Consider the following 22634-nt stretch of genomic DNA (forward strand, 5'->3'; position numbering starts at 1 on the left):
CTGTAACTGAATTGGGACCTTTGTTCTCTTCCATACTGGAGACACAGGCACTATGCCTGGTGTGGTGTAATATGAATTGAGCTGGTAACTGCTGAAAATGTAATAGGTAATTGATATGTGGGTTTAACAAACTTTTCATCTAATAAAATATGCCCACAGCTGGGTGACTTCCATTGTTAGGAAAGACTGACGAGTGCAGATTCATCAACTGTACTTGGATCGGTTTGCTAAATGGCAGCTATGAAATCTTTGGTGATCAGTGCACTTCTTAAATGAATTTCTTCACCCTCTTCTGTTGCCCATTTCCATTACCCATTATAAAAAGAGGAATCCTGCACTTTTGAATTGAGGTGCCTGCAAACATACAGCCCTATAGAAAGGAAATGTGTTGTTGTTTATGCTGTAGGCTATGTTCTAGTTTTTGTGTAGAAAATTATGGTCTAAGTTTGGCAAACTAGTGTAATGTGTAATTGGTTTGGGCTGCTTGATAAACTTGGTGACATAGAGATGGAACTACAGAACCAGTGTACTTAGGACTAAAACAGGTGTACAGTTGTACCTTGCTTGTCAATTTAATGCATAGTCTGTTCGACTCACAGAACCATTCAAAAGCCAAGTCACGGCTTCCGATAGGCTGCAGGAGCTTCCTGCACTCAATCAGAAGCTGCGGAAGCCGTGTCGGACGTTCAGCTTCCAAAAATCGTTCGAAAACCAGAACACTCACTTGAAAAGAGAATTAGACAAATTCATGGAGATAGCTATGAAAGGCTACTACATGTGATGACTGCTCTGCCTCCACCATTGGTGGCAGTAATGCTTCTGAATACTATTTGCTGGAAACTACAGGAGGGGAGAGGAGAGTGCTGTTGTACTCATGTTTTGGTTGTAGCTTTCTGAATAGGACTAGATGGGTCACTGGCATGGTCCGGCAGGCTCTTCGTATGTTCTTATAAAGGTAAAGGGACCCCTGACTGTCAGGTCCAGTCGCTGACAGCTCTGGGGTTGCAGCACTCATCTCTCTTTACTGGCCGAGGGAGCTGGCATACAGCTCTGGGGTTGGGGCGCTCATCTCGCTTTACTGGCCGAGGGAGCTGGCATACAGCTTCTGGGTCATGTGGCCAGCATGACTAAGCCGCTTCTGGCGAACCAGAGCAGCGCACAGAAACACCGTTTACCTTCCGCCGGAGCGGTATCTACTTGCACTTTGACGTGCTTTCGAACTTCTAGGTTGGCAGGAGCAGGGACCAAGCAACAGGAGCTCACCCCGTTGCGGGTATTCGAACCGCCGACCTTCTGATTGGCAAGCCCTAGGCTCTGTGGTTTAGACCACAGCGCCACCCGCATCCCTGTATATTCTTATGAGTTATAGTAAAAGCCATGGAAACCTTCATGCACTGCCTTTCACATTCAAATATATTAACCAAGTGTATGATGTAGCTGCATCTTCAGTGTAGCTGCTGCTGTTTTGTCTTCTAATTTAGTTTATTATCTCCCCTTCACCCACAATGTCCCAGAGTGGGCTACAACAATGCTAGATACAGTCAAACCTCGGTTCTCGAACTGCTGCGTTGCCAAACATTTTGGCTCCCGAATGTTGAAAACCCGGAAGTAAATGCTCCGATTTTCAAACATTCCTCGAAAGACGAACATCTGACGTGGCTTCCGATGAGTGCAAGAACCAATCAGAAGCTGCACCTCGGAAGTCGAACTGTCTTCTGGAACAGATTACGTGTGACTTCCGAGGTTTGACAGTAAAGTATTAAAAATGTACAATCAGAAATATAGAGTGGGTCTTGAAAATATATTTACCAGGTTTTAAAGCCTAAGGTAAAGAGTGCTCTTTCTCTGTCTGTTTCTCTGTCTCTCTCTCTGCCAAAAACTGTACAGTGGTACCTCGCAAGACGAATGCCTCGCAAGACAAAAAACTCGCTAGACGAAAGGGTTTTTTGTTTTTTGAGCTGCTTCGCAAGACGATTTTCCATATGGGCTTGCTTCGCAAGACGGAAACTTCTTGCAAGTTTGTTTCCTTTTTCTTAACACCGTTAGTTAATACAGTTGCGACTTATTTCGAGGAGCAACTCATAGAACGCGGTGTGGTAGCCTTTTTTTGAGATTTTTAAAGACTTTGGTGATTTTTGAAGCTTTTCCAAAACTTTCCCGACACCGTGCTTCGCAAGACGAAAAAAACCCGCAAGATGACAAAACTCGTGGAACGAATTAATTTCGTCTTGCGAGGCACCACTGTATAGTGAAGTTGCCAGATGCACATCTGTGGGGAGGAGTTCCACAACCTACCTATAGGTACATGCTGGCATGCTAGTTCTACACAAATGTGCCAGTACCCATGATAAGTGCATTTAAGTATGTCCGGGGAAGCATGGAACATTTACATCAGTAAGCATTTGCCTCTTGCTTGTGTCAGATTTGTTTGAGCTGATCCCTAAAGCAGTTTCTGATCTGTTTAACTGGAACTTAAAACCACCTGTTATCGATGTACCACCGCTCACCCTAGCACAGGTTAATCTGCCAGAAATGTAATGTTTGAAATGGCCCTCACATTCCTTTCTTAAACATCTCTTTGGAAATGGGCTCCAGTACCTCTTGCTGTAGATCTGTGCTTTGAGTACTTGCACTACAGTACTAGACTGCAGAATTCTTTTCAAAATAATGTTTTCTTTTTTCCTCCCATTAGGTATTATGCAAGGGAAGGAGTGGGCATGAAATTTGTGTTCTAAAAACTTCACCTATCTTAATGAGCATATTGAGACGCTCAGGATATGATTGCATATTGTGTTCAGAGAGTGTTTATATGAATGAGGAAGACAGCCCGAGTAGTATCTATCTGGCCCAAATTTGTCTGTGACTTGTACAATATTGAAAATTCTATATAGAAGTAAGAAGGTGCTTGATCAGGTCAGTCACCCACCTAGATCAGCATCCTGTTGACACAGGTCCTTGTGGGGAACCTGCAAGCAGAACCAAACAACAAGAGCACTCTCCCCCCCTTACAGTTTTTAGCAACTGAGATTACTGTGTGACAAAAGAAACCCACAATTTTTTTGAGACATTCAAAAATATGTGTCTTACATTTTTTTCTCAATTAATGGAGCCTGAGATTACAACAATTAGCATATGGGGGTCCTCAAACAAAAGGGAGTTTAAAAGGCGGTCCTCTAAACATTATTTCTAGAGCTTTTACGACCAAGTCACTGGTGGCAAAGATTGCTACTGGGTCCAAGCTGGTCTGGGTTCTTAAATTTCTGACACTTTGTAGAAACATTCATCATACACTTATGTACTTGTGTAGCTGAAACAAAACCACTCATGAGCAAGAAAGGTGAACCCCTGTGTTTGCAGAAGTAAAATCAGTATTTGGGTTGGGGCAAAAATATACAGAAATAGCCCAGTGGGATGCTCAGAAGACGTTGACTGTTGGAAGTTGGGTTGAAAGGGGGGGCGGCGGTTACAGAACAAAATGAATTCAAACTGCAGCATTTTGTTGCAGGTCCTTCTGGTAATGTCTAATAATTAATTTTAAAATCCTCTCATTGCTTTTCATCATTTTGCTAAACTGGCCAGTTATTTTTTATATATATCATGAAAATACATGGGGAAACTAAGGAATCCTTTTTCTGTTGTCGTATCAAACAGAAGTGTGAAGTAAAACAAGCTTGCACTTCGCTGAAATAGAATTCTTCTTTTGTGTGCATGACCATATGCAGGGCAGAAAAATGTGACTGAAGTTGTGGTATATTTGGGATTTTCATATTCTGGGTTATTTTTCTCTGTGTTCATTTGTTACATCTTTGGGATTTTCCCTCCAGATTTATTGCAAGACCATGTGCTGCACTTCTTAACATTCAAAACTCTGAACCTCGCACAGCTCAACCCAATGCAATTCTAGAAAAGGTGTTTACATCTATCACTAAGGTGAGTGATGCTTCAAATTTTTGTTTGAATGCAATAGAATGAGTAGTGGTTATAAGAACCATACATACCACCTTGAGCTCCTTGGAGGCATGGGGGATATAAATATTATTAAATTTAAAAAAATGTTCTTTCTTTCCAGTTCTGTTGTTTTCCAGGGAAAATAAACTTTTCACTACTATAGTGAACATCTAGCTCATGGGTAGGCAAACTAAGGCCCGGAGGCTGGATCCGGCCCAATCGCCTTCTAAATCTGGCCTGCGGATGGTCATCAGCATGTTTTTACATAAGTAGAATGTGTGCTTTTATTTAAAATGCATCTCTGGGTTATTTGTGGGGCATAGGAATTCATTCATTCCCCACCCAAATATAGTCTGGCCCCCCACAAGGTCTGAGGGACAGTGGACCGGCCCCCTGCTGAAAAAGTTTGCTGACCCCTGATCTAGCTACACATAACCATAAAATCTGGCTATATGTGTTCTTTACATTGTTTTGTATGTGTTGCGGTCTACTCCCCACTTCCATTGTGTGTGTTGAGTGCGTACATCTAGTACTCAGACTATAATTCTGTATAAGGTTTGAACAGAAACCAGGCTAGGTACTGTTGAAGATAACTGATCATGTAATTTCCTCCATAGTTCTCAGTTTTTCTCTGAAGAAAATTACTTCTTTTCTTACTGTCACTACTAGGCTAATCTGTTGAGTTATTTTCCTGCTGTCTGGGTTTCTCAGAACATTGATATGTAGACTATAATGGATGCAACCAGTGTTTTCGTTTTCTTTTTAGAAAAAGGGATGTTGATACTCACCATTAAGTTGTTAGAGAAAGTGCCTCAGTTTTAACATGGGGGGGGGGAGGTGCTGGTGGTGCGTACCCCTAGATAAAAGGACTACTGTATTTGCAACAGCATTTAACAGAAGACTAACCTTTAGCAGAACTAGGAATGAAGGTTTGACAATAATTCACCCCCCAAAAACCTTACCTATGCTGAAACAGGCATATTTCCAAGAAACTATGGATTTATTTCTGTTTTATTCTTCACGGGATGGATCCTGGAGGCTGACTTCTTATTTCTGTTGAATGCTTTTAACTCCCTACTGCTGCTTTTAATTTATATCAAATACTCTATTGTAAGAATATCCCTGTCGTGCTGTTCACCTTGGCTACTTTTGTTAGTTCTGTCTGCTGATGGATGGCCACACCGACTCGGCCCCGGGCACACTGACCAGATGCTTGGAAGCTGTGGCTGGATGGTTTTGTGGGAGCCGATTGAAACTAAATCCTTCGAAGGCAGAGGTCCTATGGCTGGGTCGGGATGGTATGGGGATGAGAGACCAACTCCTTTCTCTTGCGGGGGCCCAATTAGTGCCATTGCCTTCCGTTAAGAGTTTGGGTGTAATCCTTGACGCCTCCCTTTCCATGGAGGCGCAGGTTACAGCAACAGCCAAGGCAACATTTTTCCACCTTCGCCACATCAAGCAGTTGGTCCCTTACCTTTCCCGCCCCGACCTGGCCACAGTGATCCATGCGACGGTCACCTCCAGGCTTAACTACTGTAATTTGCTCTATGCGGGGCTGCCCTTGGAAGCTGTCCCAGAAATTCCAGCGGGTGCAGAATGCAGCAGTGAGGCTCCTCACGGGGTCTCTGCCATGGGAGCATATTGACCCAGTGCTTTTCCAGCTGCACTGGCTCCCGGTGGAGTACAGGGTCAGATTTAAGGTGCTGATTTTGACCTTTAAGGCCCTTCATGGCCTAGGACCCTCGTACCTACGGGACCGCCTCTCCCGGTATGCCCCACGGAGAGCCTCAAGGTCCATAAATAGCAACACCCTAGTGGTCCCGGGAGGAAGTTAGATTAGCTTCAACCAGAGCCAGGGCCTTTTCAACACTGGCTCCGGCCTGGTGGAATGCTCTGCCTCATGAGACCAGGGCCCTGCAGGATCTGATTTCTTTCCGCAGGGCCTGTAAGACAGAGTTGTTCCGCCTGGCCTTTGGCTTGGAGCCAATTTGATTCCCTCCCCCTCTTTCTTTTTTCTTTTCCTTTCTCTTCCTGTGATGAGGCTGCATTTTAATATTTTAACGTTTCAATATTTTAATGTTGTATTTTAATCTTATTTTTAAGTTGTATTCATTCAACTTGTTTTTATTATTGCTTGTTCGCCGCCTTGGCTGGGGAGGGTGGGTTATAAATAAAAATTATTATTATTATTATTATTATGTAAGGCAAATGTAGGCGTAGTTTTGAAAGCACTTGAATGGAAAACTAGTTTTGGTGAAACTAGCCTGGCATCAAATCCTGTTTTGCTGCCAGAATTCCAGGTGATGAGTAGGAACTTTCTGCACAGATGCGTGTGGCTGAAGGGAAGAAATCTCCGGTAGTATTGTCATCTTTTTGAAAAAGATAAGGAAAGTACTGCAAGCAGTCAGTAGAATAACCCAAAATGTAAAAATGCAGTGTAATACCCTACTGGTGTGTTAAGCTTACACACTTTGGTTTTGTGTGGGTATGTGTTATTTCTTTGGAATTTGTTTTTCATGGCATCTTGCATCCACACTATTTTATATTATCATATTTGATCTTTATGTATATTTCTTCTAATAATTTGTTTCTTGAACTGATTATTTAACCAGTGTTACTTTTTCTAGCCAAACGTTGTCGGTACAATTTTGTATAATATGCAGCAGATCGAAGAATAATTGGGCGATAATGGGAAGAGTCTGTTTTGGAAGGTAGCTAAGGAGTATGTGTTTGATTACTTTCTAGTTTCCAGATGCAAGAAGATTAGAGGGCTTGTCAAAACAACTAGATTGGGATGTCCGAAAAATCCAGCGCTGGTTTCGTCATCGAAGGAACCAAGATAAACCAAGCACTCATGTGAAATTCTGTGAGAGCATGTAGGTTTGTGTGTAGTTCACCTCTTACAGCTCCAATTGTTTTGTTTTAAAGTTGACATCTCGTGGTCTCTGAAATTTTGAAGAAAGGCATTCTTGTAAAACAGATGGCTATTCAGCAATAGGCATTACTGAAAATTCTTTTAAGGTTATATCCAACTAAATGGTTGCATGGAACGACAACTACAAGTTCAGTTGCAACCTGCTCCTTCTTCCCCTTGTGTGCCTTCAGTATCACCCTCAAATCTGCTCTAGAGGGCTAGAGGGAATCCCCAGAGCAGATTTGGGGGATGCATGGGGAAGGACAGAGAAGGGAAGTTCACTTGCACTTGTGGAAGTCTTTCCATGTGTGCAATGATTTAGCTGGATACAACACTTGTTTTTTTTATTTGTACCAGGAGATACATTTGGGTGTTTCACCACTATTTGTGTTTCAGTGTGGTAAAATAGCTCTTTCACCTTTAGTTTGGACTGTACAGCAGATAGCTATAATTTTTAATCTTTATGCAAGCTATATTTTATCCTTTGAAGTTATTTTCCATTGCATGCACTTGAATTTTTCCTGGGCCCTCGTTCCTTTTCATTCCCACTTAAATTTATTTTCTTACCCTTTTCTGCATGACCTCTATCACTATAGTATCTGAGCATCTTTACCTTCCTGCTACTTCTGTGACTTCTACCTCTCTTCCTCAGTGGCTTCTTCCCCAAGATATTTGCTTTAGGTGAGTGGGAGTCTCATTTGACATCTGTCTGTCTTTGGTTTATACTCTAAATTGGAAGCTGCTTAATCGTAAGCCCCATTCCCACGTTACTTGCGAGTAGGGCGTTGCTGTGATTCATGCGATCCTGTCCCTGTTGCAGCATCTCCTCCTCCAAAAGAAGTTTGTCTGAAGTGTCTGCAGTTGTCTGAAGTGAATGCCCAACCTGGAAGAATTATTGGGGGGTCAAGGAACTCACATTTTGAGGTTTTACCAGACAACCTTAGTGTCCATGCATATGCTTTTTCCTCTTATTGTGGAGCTAGCATAGTTGTGTATATCAAAGTCTCCTACGGATATTTTATAGATCTAAATTATATTATGTTAAGTCTCTAAAACATGTTCGAGTTAATTTTGGATTTTCCCTGGTTGGTGCTTTACAACATCAATATATTTGTACCATATATTTGATTCTTACTTTTTCACTTCCAGGTGGAGGCTTGCATTTTCTATCTGTATATTTACATATGGACTCAGAATTCTTTGGTTGGTGAGTATGTTGCATAATAATCAATATATATTCGGTGGAATTAAATTAAAAGATTCATTTGGTCCTTGGGGACTTCCTTAACATTCTTATTTGGGTGGTCAGTTATTCCTTCAATTCTATCATGGCAGAACAGGAAAAGTAGCCTTTATATCACTCTTCATCTCAGGAATGCTGCAACTTTCACTTTTTGACTCCAGAACCAGAAAGACCAGTTCATGATTTGTGATGCCTTTTGTTTGTTGTTTCTTGAAAAGGGTGTTGATCCCTGTCTTACAATCTATGGTTGCTTGTATTGAGCAATTCCCCCCTCAATATAAGGGATCCCGTATCTACATGTTCTAGTTGTACAGTTTTCTAGTATCTTTCATACATTCATTATTGCTATTTTTTAATCTAGGCACCCTGGTTTTGGGATACTCGACAATGCTGGTACAACTACCCTTTTCAGGTATGTGGTGTCTTTACTAATAAAAGCTTGTAACAGTGTTAGGTATCATTTCCTGAAGTCGTTCAGCCTTTGACTGATCAGTTTCCTCTTGAACCAGTTTGCCACTGAAAGTACTGATATATACACAAAGTTCCCTCATTTGAAACAGCTTATCTGTCAACTTTGAGGGAAGTAACCTGTGGAACAGCTGTGTCTGTCAAAATAAGCATCCTGTTCTTGCAAATATATTTTCACATGTTAGAGCTTAACTTGGAGCGCTGGTAAAACAAAGGTGACGGATTGCAGTACGTGTGCCTGGTTGTGTTTCAAAGTGAATTTGCAGATATGTCAAGAAAAATGTAATTCTTAGAGCAAATGGGCATATTATGCTTTGCTACACATTCCACTAGCGTGCCTTTCTGTCTGCCTTTTAATGATCTGGTCTGTGTAGGAGGTAATGGGCATACTTTACTTAGAATGTGTTTGATGCTTTAGTGCTAAACGTAAGGAATGAGGGAATACAAAATAGCTGGAATTATGCAATAGGGAGAGATTTATAGTGGCAGTTCTCTGTGCGGTGTAGACCTTCTTTTAGTCCTGCAGTCATTATGTAGATAGATTGAAAACTAGTGAGAAAAACTGTGTGCTGAAAACCATCCAGTCGCTAAATAAACACTCTCTGCATCTGAACTCACCTAAGTTTTTGTCTTGCTGCTGATCTATCAAAAAAGTGCTTTTTTATGGGTTTGAGGCTCCAAACAGTACAGGCTGATTGCTCTCTAGTTTTTTTGTTTGTTTTTTACATGATACTTGGATGGTAATGCTGAATTCTTCTCTGATCCTCCTCTTTTAAAATTGCTGTGTCTAAGTAACATGTATTTCAAAAGCACACATGGCAAGTAATCTGTGGCCTTTTCTTTGTAGACACCTGCTAAATTGAAGACACACCTTTTAATAGTTAGCTAAAGGCCTGTCAAGTTTTGCAGCCTGGGGAATAGACAGTTCTAGTCTTTTCTCCAACCAATCTACTTGTCTTCCCCCAGTCCTTAGCTTGTTACCCCTCATTGAGATTTTGGGAGGGGGGGTATCAGAAATATTGCCCTTTCCCTGAAAGCTAAGAACTATGAATGACCAGGAGAAGGAAGTGTTGCTTTTTCTCATGGGGCATTTTGGTGTGGTCAGGCCACCAGGTTTCAAGTGGTGTGGGAGTTTGTGCTGCCACCCTAATGTTATCCTTAAGTGCAAATGACAGCTGTTCAGTTTATATAAGGGTACAATTGGGTGTGATTTTGGGATATCTGCCATCAGATCTCACTTAAAAAACCACACATAATAGCAGCTCTGGGGGAGGAAGCGGGAAGAACCGAAAGAAGGGAGGATAGGTTTCTTTGTAATTACAATATTGAACACTTAGGTTATCATTTTACAGGATGGAAGGACATAAACACTTACCTGTTTAAGCCAGCAGTGGAGAACCTCTAATTCTCCTGCAGGTCAAATTAGGCTAGAAAGTGGTCCCAGATTGTCCTGCAAAGTTGTTTCCCCTAAACTACACCTACCTGCCCCACACCTGATGTCACATGTGACACCAGTTGTGGACAGGCAAAGATTCAGGTACAAAGGAGCAATAGAGAACGGAAAAGTGTGCTCCCGATTGCTTTTTGGCAAGCAAGCCTTGTTGTCAGCTTCAATCAGTGCTGAGATGGGCTGCACTTTGGAGCCCCCAATCAAGGTTGAGCACCCAATCCCTTGCCAAAGCAACGCATGCCTATCGGTTTACAAGCCCTGCAGAGAAACATTCCATTCGCTTGCACTTTTTGAAATAAAATTGCACAGGCAAAGGGATGCTTCACCTGGGGTCATGATGACATCAGAAGAATAATAGGTGAGTGGTCCCAGCTATATGTCAATTACATCCTTGGGGTTGGGGGACATCAGGATCTGGCTCTCTGGCTGGACTCAATTCCCTATCAGTGGTTTTAAGTATTTAAATCGGGGTGGGGAACCTGTGGCCCTCCAGATGTTGATGGACTACAGCTCCCATCTTCCCTGACCCTTGGGAGCTGATGGGCATTGGAATCCAACAGCATTTGGATGGCCACAGGTTAACCATTCCTGCTTTAAGTAGCTCTTAATGCATATGTTGCATGCTGTTTCTAAACAAGACTTTCTTTCTGTTTTTCAGCCCCTATCATCCAGCCTTTACTACTATTATTTTGTGCAACTGGCCTTCTACTGGTCTCTTATGTTTTCACAGTTTATAGATGTGAAGCGAAAGGTAATTAACTAGCTGTTTCCAGGAGCCTTAAACAATCCCATTGACCTTTCTGAATGAGGGGAAGAATCGTTCAGTACCAAGTAATAGAATGACTGATTTGTATCTTATAATAAAACCTACTTTGATTAGAAGACTTCCATCAAATGCAAACCTGTGATGAGTGAAGTACGTGTGTGTGTGTGTGTGTGTGTGTGAATGTATTATGATGACTCATGTGAGACTGGTTGAGCCTTTTATCCTTTTCTAGGAGAGGGAGGAACTAAGGAATCCTATGTGTGGTTTTCTACATTTCCTAGCTTGTTTTTTTGAGCTATTCTGAAAGCATGGGTTTAGAACAAAAACAAACAGGTGCCCTCAGCTGGAAAATGCATATTGAGGCTGTGCTGACCCGCATCTGAAGGGCACTGCTGAAGGTTGCCCTATATGGTGTTGTAGTCAGGTCCAATGTGAATCCGGTACAAAAGTGCATTTAGATATGTGACATTGGACTGTCCAGGCAAATAAATGTCACTAGTTTCATGGGTTTATATCCTTTCCTCTTTCCCCCTGTTCCACAATATTGCTTTACCTAGGCATGCTATTAATCCTGTTTGTGTTTTAGGTTCCTTAAACCTGAATTTCAACTTGTTTTCATGCCAATATCTCTAGATTTCTCTGCTTAGATAGTGTTCAGTGGAGAAATGCTCAGTAAGTTGTGATTTAGATGCTTTCCCAATTTGATTATGGAAGGAATTTAACATTTCCCATTTGATTGTTGAAAGCAGTAGCGTCCTTAAGGCATATGTTCAAAGGAGCTTACAGAGAGAGAAAATTAAAACTAATAATAAAAATTTAATTTTAAAGCTTTTTTTATAAAAAAAATATATAGATCAGCTAGTCGAAAACATCCTTCCATGAGAAATCCAATTTACAAAAAGTGGTATTGTGTTTCCTGAATAAGGTTCTGTGAATACAGTGAGCAAACTGGAATTCAAGAGTATGAAAGAAAAGTATGGAATCCCAAAGCCACAGACATTGTATTGCATTTCTGTAAGAAACAGACATCAAGAATAAATATGACAGATAAAAATCAGTTGCATTAACATGTACATATGGCAGAGCACAAGGCACAAACAGGAGTTGAATAGTTGTGTTATAGTAGCTATAAGGATATATATTTCAGACCTGGGAACTCTTTTGTAAAGCTGTTGATGTGTCCTGGAGTGATCATGATAATGTACCCCCATCATTTCAAAACAAAGGAACTGGGCTAATGTTTCTAGAACTTGAAGGATAGTAGAGGACAACTAGGAAAATAAATAGAAAATATTGGATTAAGATTATCTTAAATCCAGTTACCACTGTCATCAGTTCTCTGGGCCAAGGATGTTGTGCATTTGTCTTCTCAGTTACTGCTCATATTTTGGCTGCAAACATTTTTGGCATTCTGTATAAATGGGCCATATTCAACAAACAGGAGCTGATGAATTTAGTTTTGAGATATTTTGCGGGTTGCAGAGGTACTGCCCAGTTACAGTGAATAGTTTCTAAATGCAGTTACCAGTAAAAGAAGGAGTTGTTTTAATTGCTGCTGCCATTATTTGCTTTCTGCAAACCACTGGAAACAGATGCACCTAGAAGTCTCTCAATACATTGTTGGAGAATGGGTGCTTTCCCAGAATGTCTTCTGTGTATGCATTCATGGGGAACAAGGCAACTGATATGGCATTTTCATTATTTTTCTCTCGGACAATCATGTGAGCAGAAACCACCAGAAATTTAATGTCTCGATTGTGAGTTCTCCCTGAAATGTTTTGTGGCTGACCACTTTCACTAAAACATTTTCATCTATATGCCTCAGTAAGAATTGCTCCAAAAATATTTGTATGGAGGCAAATGTTTTACACAAGCTAATCTTCCCTTTTTTTGTGTCACTGTAACTGGAGTTAATCTCCAGTTAAATTATTATTATTATAATTATAATCTCTTTCCTTCAGCTGACTGTTGAGATCCCTAGGAGAGAGAGATGTGTGTACTTCAGTTTACTCAGGCAGCCCTAGCAGAATCCTACCTAGTAACTTGTTGAAGAGTTAGTGAGTACACCTGTTAGTATTTTGTTGGCCTGTTAGTAGAATTACATGAGAAGCTTGGAAAAGAGGCAGTTTGAGTATTGTTGAATGCAATTGTTGTTTTTATATATGCTTCCTAAACCTTGAATCCCTGACCCAAGTCCCAAGGTACTTATTTATTCTGTGAACTGCCTTGGGACCTCCGGGCATCAGGCAGTATATAAATTCAATCAATCAATCAATAAAATAAATACTCTAAGGTTGCTGTAGCATTGACTTTTCAGCAGTCTACATGGTATATTTTGCAAGGATTGTGAGTAAACTGTTTTCACTGAAGGAGTGTCCAGCATTGGCTGCTTATCATGAGGCTTGGTTCCTAGAATAGGCTACCCAATCTGTACAGATTCTACACCCAGAATGGGAGGTTGCTGAAAGAAAAATAAAAAAGTCTATTGTCTTACTCTGGCACCAGTGATTTTCTCCCAAAGCAATACCTTTACTGATAACATTTCAGATTACAAAAAACCCTAATTTTATCTTATTCAAACTGACTACATTGAGAGACACTCCTATATAGCAAATAACCCTGTTCTGCAATGTCCCTCAGATCAGCCTCCATACCTGAGGACTGGAAAGCAGCCAAAGTAGCACAATATTTTTTTATTTTTATTTTTAAAAAGGGTTACAGGCTGGTTAGCTTAACATCTGTCTCTGGAAAACTGATGGAAAGTAATGTTAAAGATAAAATAACCAACTATATAGAACAAGGGAAAGTCTTGTCTCACAAACCTATTGGAATTCTTTGAGAATGTCAATAAGCATATACAGTCGTACCTTGGTTCTTGAATTTAATCATTCCAGAAGTCCATTCAACTCCTGGAACCGTTCGAAAACCAAGGCACGGCTTTTGATTGGCTGCAGGAGCTTCCTGCACTCAAATTGGAAGCCGTGGAAGCTGTGTCAGACGTTTGGCTTCTGAAAATCGTTTGAAAATTGGAACAATCACTTCCGGTTTTCAGTTGTTCAGGAACCAAAACGTTCGGCAACTTAGCTGTTCGACATCCAAGGTACAACTAGATAACAGTGATCCAGTTGGCTTGGACTTCCAAAATACAGTGGTACCTCGGGTTACAGATGCTTCAGGTTACATACGCTTCAGGTTACAGACTCCACTAACCCAGAAATAGTACCTCGGGTTAAGAACTTTGCTTCAGAATGAGAACAGAAATTGTGCCGTGGCGGTGCGGCAACAGCGGGAGGCCCCATTAGCTAAAGTGGTATCTCAGGTTAAGAACAGTTTTAGGTTAAGAACGGACCTCCGGAACGAATTAAGTTCTTAACCAGAGGTACCACTGTACTTTTGACTAAGTACCTCACCAAAGACTCCTGAGAAAGCTTAGTAGTTAAGGAATAAGAGAGATCCTCTTTCAGATCAAGAATTGGTTAAGATGCCGGAAGCAAAGTGTAGGAATAAACAGACAGTTCTCCAAACAGAGAGAAGTAGTGGGGGTTTTGTCTTTTGACTTGCTAATAAATGATTTGGAATTAAGAGTGAGCAGTGAGGAGGCCAAATTTGCTGATGATGCTAAATTGTCCAGGGTTGTTAAAACAGAAAGAGATTGCGAAGAGCTCCAAATTGGCCTCTCCAAACTGAGTAAATGGGCAGTGAAAAGGCAAATGCAATTCACTGTAAACAAGTGTAAAATGATGCAAAACATAATAATCTTAACTTTACGTACATTCTCCCAGGGTCTGAACTGCATGTGACAGACCAGGAACAAGAGTAGATAACTTGATGAAGATGTTGGCCAAGGTGCAAATCCCATGTTGTCATTGCTGTTGAGGATCAGGAAACTTTCTCACTTGGAAGAAAAGGTTTTCAATAACACTAATGGCACACCAGTTTGATTTGTGATGAAGTGATGGCTGTACACATTTCTAGACCGCTGTTCTATAATAAATCATTGTGAACTTGAAAGCAGCTCAGAAAGTTCTATAATAAATCATTGTGATCTTGAAATCAGCTCAGAAAGAAGTTCGTAGGTGCTAAACTAAATATTTCCCAATCTGTATTATGTTGTGTTCCTTGCACTCCATAGTGATATCATGCTGGTACTTGTTTTTTCAGGATTTCCTGGTCATGTTTATTCATCACTTGTCATCAGTTGCACTCCTTAGCTTCTCCTATATGAACAACATGGTGCGGGTAGGAAGTTTGGTTTCGTTGGTTCATGATACAGCAGATGGCTTCCTAGAAGTAAGTACCTCACACAGTTCTATCGAGTTTTTACCACTGTATTCAAATGGCTTATTTGTGTTAGATGCTTTTAATTTTTTTCTAGAAATCCATTTGCATACAACGGAACAAAGTAATAACCATTTCTTAAACCATTTCTTAAATGATGGGATTATTGCATTGAAGTCTGGAGGAGTTTTCTTAGAGCTTCTCCCTTTTCCCCCCCCAGGTAGCAAAAATTGCCAACTATGCCAAATATCAGCGAGTCTGTGATGCCACCTTTGTACTGTTTTGTGTGGTGTTCATTGTTACTCGTTTGGGGATTTATCCTTTCTGGTAAGTATTTACTGGGATTGAGGTGGGGGAGAGCAAGTCAAGGGATAACTTTAGGGGCTCATTGTGCCAAGAGTCTGGTACAGACGATTAAACAGCTGTAGCACACAGGTAACCTCTGTAACAGGACCCCTTCACAGATGTGTGATAAGAAGCATATCCCCTGAAGGACTTGATTGATTTTGAGACTCGGGAAGCAAAAGGGCCTGGCAGAATGCGTGAGGAGGCATCAGGAGCTCCAAGTTTGGGTTGTGCTGTTTCAATATTTTATTTACAATGGCAAAATACTTACGGCGGGCCCTGAGTTGGGTTTCAATCTCTTCAGGTTGCGCAGTTCCATTGCAGCTTGTGCTTGAGAGGCAGGATATGGAATGTGGTCCCTGGTCTCCATTCAGTCATAATGCCAGAGGTCCTCTCCCCCTGTTGCAGAAGGGGCCAGTTTGAATCGGTGGAGATTGTTGAACAGTTCCTCTTGATACTTTGTGCATTACTTGTGTGGATACAGAGGTATTGGAAGGGAACCCATTGAGTATCGCTTGTTATACTGTGTGGCTCCTGCTAGCCACTCAGAAAAGGTGCCCTGCTTCAACTATATATCTGTGTAGGCCCTTGCAAGATTTAGAACATGGATTGTCCAGATTTCTGGATTACACAGGGAGCCTACACAGGTAGAAAGCGCTCTTCAGGAGTTACTGTTGACGCATGAGAATCCAGGAGGAATCCTGCAACCCAGGGTTGCTCCTTTGTGGTGAGTGATTTGGGAAGAGGAATTAGGCTGCCCAGCACATCTGCATTTGAGGTGTGATCGACAGATGTCCCTCTGAGCCAACTCATGCCAGCTTTCTATCCTAGTTATCATTTTCAGCTATGGCAGTAAAGTACTCCCTCAACCGAGGAGAGATTTCAGAGTAATAAATGACTTGAAATGTCTTCTTGCACTGGTGCATTGGTCTGTGCAAGCAAACAAATCTTCTTACTACTGGCCCCACTGATTGTGATTACGCCATGGCAGCCTGTACGTATTGTTGCTATATCACTCAGCAAGCCCTTGGCGTGTGGTAGGGAGCCAGTGAATCTTTAATGCTGTTTCCATTGGTCTTATTGTAATCCCCCTGTTTCCCAGGTATGCCTGCTTATCTCAGATTGCAATGGGAAGTGACTTTGCTGTCTCAGTGGTTGCATACTGTGTAATGCCATACTGCACTTATCAAATAGCATGCGGTGGCTCATGTAGAAACTGTTTTTCCCTTTAGAGGTGGGAAGGTCCCTCCTCAGAGAGCGCAAAGGCAGGTTTGACTAATGAAGACCTGCGGGAGGAGAATTTCAGGCTCTCTTGAGTTCTATCAACCAGAGGCCTCAGATTTCATTGGCTTTCTCCCTTTTTAAAGTCCTTAATAGATCTGATATTTTCCTGCTGCAGCAAGGTGCAGTGGGGTAAATCACACATTTTCTGTCAGTGTAAGGCTTCCTAAATCCATTAAACATGTAAAACCAACAGACCTTTTTATTTTTTTCTGGAAATAGATGAATTGCTAAGCATTTCAGCTCCTGACTCAATCAAAGCATTAACAAAAACTGAATGGAGAAGAAACCTGTGCCTCTGAGATGTCCACTCATATACTGAGATGTCTTAAGACTAGAAGCATTAACATTACGTAAAGGGATTTTTTTATGGGGCAGATGTTTTTGTAGTCGAGTCAGCTTGGTTTCTATCTAGAAGCTGGGAGTTGTGAAAGATAAGCCAATATAACAACTCACTTCTTTGTCTTGCAGGTTACTGAACACAACTTTGTTTGAAAGCAAGGAAATAATTGGCCCTTATCCATCATGGTGGCTATTTAATGGGCTTCTTCTAATTTTGCAAGTTCTAAATGTCATCTGGTCCTATTTCATCATTCGCATTGCCTACAAGGCCCTGGCACGGGGGAAGGTATGAATTCCAACTTCCTTAAGCACTGGGACCTCCCAGATACTTGCTTCCTTTTTTGCATATTTCACAAACACCTGTGGCTTTGAAGAAGGCGGACTGCTGCCTGAGATAACAACTTTTTACTTCGATATTTTAACTTATATGTTAAGTAGCTGCTAGAATGAGAAAAGTATTTGTCTCTCTTCACACCACTCTACTGCCTCTCATTAGTAATCGCACACACAAACACACCAGCCATTGCTCTTGATCCTTCTCTAGACGGCCCATATTTATCCAGACCACCCAAGTAGTTCTCTCACATTGATGAATGTTACGCACTTGTAAAGGTGCAACTGCAGAGTGAATCGCAATTTTGCTCAGAATTCCCTGATGAGCTGTACTTCATGTTACATATCAAATGCTCCCCACCAGACAACATCAGAGGCTTAGGTTTGACTGAAGTAGGAAATGCTGCCCCAGCAGATCTGGTTGGTCACTATGAAAACTAGATGGACCTTTTGTCAGATGCAGCAAGGCTGCTCTTAAAGTTTTTTTGCACTCTGAATTCTGGTACCAACATTTTATTGCTGCCAGATAAACCTGGCCTACCTAACAGTGCTAGGGGTAAACAACTGCTAAAAATACAAGTATGCACCAAGAAAAGCTTGAAACAGCACCATGTAAAATCTGTCCATATAAACAATAATGCACAAAGTGTGCACAATACGTTTTAATAGGCATCAGGGAGTGGCACAAAGCTAGGCAGAGCCTATACAAACTGGAATAATGCTTGGCATTCTTAGCTCTCCCTTCTTGGATTCCCACACACTTTCAAATCTGTCTTCTCAATCCTAAGCACTTTTTAAAGATGTAAATTGTAAAAACAGATATTGAGTTGCTGGATTCTGTATTATCACATACCAACCCTTGTTAGTGGACATAGGAACACTGCACTGAAAGGCTGGAGGGCTCTGGGTTTTTTGTTTTAAAATGCAGTGGCATAGAAGGAATTTTCTGAAATGAGAATTGATGCTGCACCGATGCAGATCATACTGATCATAACACAGGAGGTTTGCCTATCCTTTGTGCATATTGCTCTCCAGTGTAACATTCTGGAGCATTTCTCTGTATATTCCACTTCACTGTTCTAGTTACTAAAAATGGGGATATTTAATTCCAGGAGCTGATCAGTGTGTCAAATACACCCAGCAGAAGGAAAGGTGATATTGAAAGGCCGAAAGGGCCTTGCTGCTAAACTCCTCTTTGCTTTGTAGCAGTGAGTGCTCCAGGCCCTTACCTGCAGTGTTGCTGAGCATAGGTGCTAGAACTGACTCTTAGAAGCTGCTCCTTTAAGAAGCATTGGAAGCCACTACATTGCCAGATCTTAGCTTGCCTTCACTTTTTTTCTGAGGAGGACATTGGCATGAAGGAGGACAGGTAGCTAAGTTTATTAAGACCTCTGGCTCTCAAAGTAGGGCTTGTGTTTAGCCTGCTATTGTGTCTGCAGGGCTTTGTGGGAGGAGGAGAGGCTATAGTTTTATGTAGGAAAGAAGTGAAAACTACTTGTTCTTATGAAAGTGGCCATGGAAGCAGATTTACAAAAGAGAGAGAGATAATTTATCTGAACAATTCAGATTCAGAATCTTAGCTAAATACTATATATTTACAGAAATAAACAGTTCTATAGTATTGGGCATTTGCTTTCCTGTAGAGCATTTTAATGATGCCTGAGTACTTTTCTTTCTGCATATTCAAATAACCCCAATTTCTTCTCTGCCTTGCAGCTTAGATACTGCGTCTTTTCTTTTCCTGTGTTTGTATCTTAATTACACATATATTTGTGGATTGAATCTAGATGTGCCATGAGTAGAGCTGGGGAGCAAACAAGCCGGGTTGAGGGGAGCCTTCCAGAATTACTTGGGAAGTAGTGCTGAAGAATGCTGGGAAAGGGGAGGTTAAGTAAAATTTGCCCATTCCACTTTTCTTTAAACAGGATCTTCAGCTGGATCTCAGTCCCTTCCATGAACGGAAGGGGAAGTCTGATCTCACCCATGTTTGTTTTGTTCATTTATCTGCTGAGTGGCTATAGCTGATTTTCAAGCTGGGGTGTCTTGCAGGAGACCTGCATCTCTCCTCTCCTTGCTTTTCTCTCCTGATCAGGTGACCTAGTCAGGGAAGGACTCTCCTCTGTATTCTTCATTCTCTCTCACTCCTTTCTCTGTGCCAGACTGAAGCTGGATCTCTTCCTCTTGTATGTAAGTGCAATCTGCTATTGTGGCCAGTAGAGGGGAGCGGGGGGACTACCTGTGTCTAAAACGAGACTGAACACTGTTTAGCCTCAAACCAGCTGTGCTTTGCAGGTTTCTTTCAAACAGTTGTTAGTTAATCTGAAAACTGCTCACAAGAAAGTCAGGTCTCTGATATTGACGTAGGTGGCTATAATCTTTGTGTACGACCTTCATCTGTGGACCTTCAGCTCTGTGGTTCATCTTGCTAGTATTTTTTTTCAAGTAAATCTTCCTTTCTTTGGAAAGGAAAATATAGCATAGAAAATTAAGAATGTCAGAATGTATCAGGTAATGAATATTTGCTCTAAAAACACATACTTTTTTTTTTAAAAAAAGGGCTGAATAAAACAGCATGTAAAATTTGAAAACCTAGTTCAGTTCATTTGTTGCAAACAAATGAGATTGTTTGTTTCTCTCTGAAATGTTATGAAAATGGCATTGGTAGCTTTTATATATTTTGTGGTTTTATATTTTGATTTTGTTCCGTGAACCACCCTGAGACCTCCGGGTATAGGCAGTATATTATTATGAATAATAATAATAATAATAATAATAATAATAATAATAATAATAATAATAATAACAACAACAATAATAGATAGGTAGGTTGTGAAAGTGTTGCATAAGGCCTGAGCAACCACCAAGAAAATATCTGCTTGTCCCTACTGTGGATGCTGATGGAATTTAGCATCATGAAGCCAGACTTCATGAAAACCTACGTGGTCAGGCCTTATGGATCCGGGTCATTTACAGTTTTCAGAGTTAAAATCAGCACCATTTGTAAGTGGATATACCTTGGAAATTGGGATATGGAGACTTAAAAGCCTGCCACATAGTATTCCTAGTCTTCACTTGAGGAAAACCATTGCCACAAATGGCTATAAAATATAACACAATTTTTGTTAATTATTCTTGCCTCCCATTTATATTATCATCTTAAATGCATTTGGTAGATATCAGGCAATATATGTTTGCAGCTCTTGAGAAGTGGGCACCTACAGTTGACCCTGTCAATCATTAACTTGTCATTGGTAGGTGCGCTGCCATCCTTTCCATAGGGCTGTTCAAAGTCCATATGCCTAACTGTAATCAGGGGTGTGGATAGCTTGAGCACACCTAGTGCGCATTAGGCGCACGGGTAAAAATCCTGAGTGTTATGTAAATCAGTGCTATTGGTTGCAGGCTCACAAGTGGAGGGCCTACCCTTGACAGCTGCTACAGCAGAGATAGAATAATCTGTATATAACTATGATGTGAGCATTTCAGCCTTGTTTGCAGCAACGCCCGGTGCCTTTACTGTTCAGTAGTAATCTATTGCCACCTTGTGGCAAGTCATGTAAACAATAAATACGAAATGGACTGTGAACTTTATAGGACCTGGGTGCCAGTCTGCACGAGGATTTTTTTCCTGATGCGCATGGGTTCTAAAACACTTGCTGCATGATGCACTAGTTAATCTGTACCCTTCCTGCAGTTTCTTCCTGTTGGTTCTGTGTGTTTTCAGAGCTGTTCTGTTACGGGTGGTGGTGGTCCTTCTCTCTATGTGCTACTAGTGCTTGTGGTGTGTTGTAGCATCACACTATAATATTTTCAGTGGGAGTGTCTTAAAACCTTAAAAACATTCCCCACCCCCCAGATTTTACACCTCACCTTTATCTTAACCTTTGGTTGGCCCATTTTCGTGTACATTCCTGCATTTCACAGCCATTAGCAAGCAATAGAGAAGGCAGCCCTTTGTCATAGTGTAGCTGTGAGAAACACACACACACATACACATTTTCTACAATAAATGAAGCTTTGTAAATTAGTACTTTATTTCCCTCCCCCACTTTAGCTCCCTGAATGTTCACCTGCACTATTGCGCCAGTGCTTACAAGGTTAAAAATAAAAAGCCACATGAGGCCCCCGCCACCAGCCACTAATAAGCTACTTCCCACTGTAAACAGTGGCATGGGATTACTTTTAGAGGAAGAAGTGCACAGTGCCACAATGTGCTGCCACCACTATGCCTCAAGGACCGCATCTCCCCATAGAAATCGCCCCAGACCTCTGCGTTCATCATCTGAAGCCCTTCTTCATGTGCCTTTTCCACGTGAGGTCTGGAGGGTGGCAACATGAGAACGGGCCTTTTTTTATAGTGACTCCCTGTTTGAGGAATGCTCTCCCCAGGGAGGTTCACCTGGCACTTTCATTATATATATATTTTAGGCACAAGGCGAAAACGTTTCTCTTTGGCTGATTAATATTCTACAGCCTTTTAAATGTGTCTGTGGGAAGGGGGAGTTATCATTTTGCTGTTTTTCTTTTAACTATTCACATGTGTTTTGATCTTGTGTGAACCACGCTGAGATCTTGTGATGAAGGCTGAAATGTAATAATAATAACAATAACAATAATAATAATGTTCCAACAGTGAAAAGCTGTCTAGGGCAGATTTTTGCTAGTGTAAGTGTATGCAAGCTTTTGAGTGTTACATAATTCTTTTTTTATATAAAGTCTGCATACGTAATATAGCAGGAGTGGGTTCAAGAAATATTATTGTACCTGTTTTGCATGGCATCACGTCACCCAGGAGCCACTTACTGAAATACGTTCTTGTCTCTATTATAAATACGTGTGTGTGTGTGTGTGTGTGTATGTGTATTCAGTTATGAATATATAAAGAATAAACTTATGTAGACCACAATCACAATTTAGCCTGGACCACAGGTTGAATTCAGCTCTCCAGTTGTCTCTTCACCTCCCACGACTCTCTGGGGCTCACATCTCTCCCCCCCCAGCTCCCCCCCTCTACTGGGCCTGCTCAGTGCCTGCCTTCCTCAGGTGGTTTTGCATGGCCGGAATGTACCCTTGAACTGTTATAATGTCTCTTGCTGGCATGCCTTGATGTGTGTAAACCTCTAGCCACAATGAGGCTGGAAGTAGCTTCCTTTACAGAAGGTAAGAGTGGGATCTGTTGTGCTTTTGCCTCTGGTCCCACCTACCACTGCCATGTGGCCTGTGGCTGAATTCCCCATCCCTGTCATTGAGGGAAAGTCTGACCTCT

At 41.3% G+C, this 22634-nt stretch overlaps 1 protein-coding gene and 1 long non-coding RNA gene across 2 annotated transcripts in view; one reads left to right on the forward strand and one right to left on the reverse strand.

Annotated features, from left to right (window-relative positions):
* The window catches only part of CERS5 (ceramide synthase 5), a 39355-nt gene that overhangs the window by 13732 nt on the left and 2989 nt on the right, over positions 1-22634 (forward strand). Inside the window, exons 2-9 of the mRNA XM_081181476.1 lie at positions 3825-3930; positions 6694-6824; positions 8012-8069; positions 8467-8517; positions 10682-10774; positions 14951-15079; positions 15288-15394; positions 17165-17321. Of these exons, the coding sequence (XP_081037602.1) occupies positions 3825-3930; positions 6694-6824; positions 8012-8069; positions 8467-8517; positions 10682-10774; positions 14951-15079; positions 15288-15394; positions 17165-17321 (832 nt within the window). The remainder of the gene's footprint in view (positions 1-3824; positions 3931-6693; positions 6825-8011; positions 8070-8466; positions 8518-10681; positions 10775-14950; positions 15080-15287; positions 15395-17164; positions 17322-22634) is intronic.
* On the reverse strand, positions 11072-13504 carry LOC308580250. Its single transcript, XR_014004750.1, has 2 exons — positions 12167-13504; positions 11072-12128 (listed from the first exon to the last, which is right to left on the reverse strand). It is a non-coding gene; the product is annotated as an uncharacterized lncRNA (long non-coding RNA).

Source organism: Podarcis bocagei, assembly GCF_964188305.1.
Source record: "Podarcis bocagei genome assembly, chromosome: 2".
Classification (NCBI taxonomy): domain Eukaryota; kingdom Metazoa; phylum Chordata; class Lepidosauria; order Squamata; family Lacertidae; genus Podarcis; species Podarcis bocagei.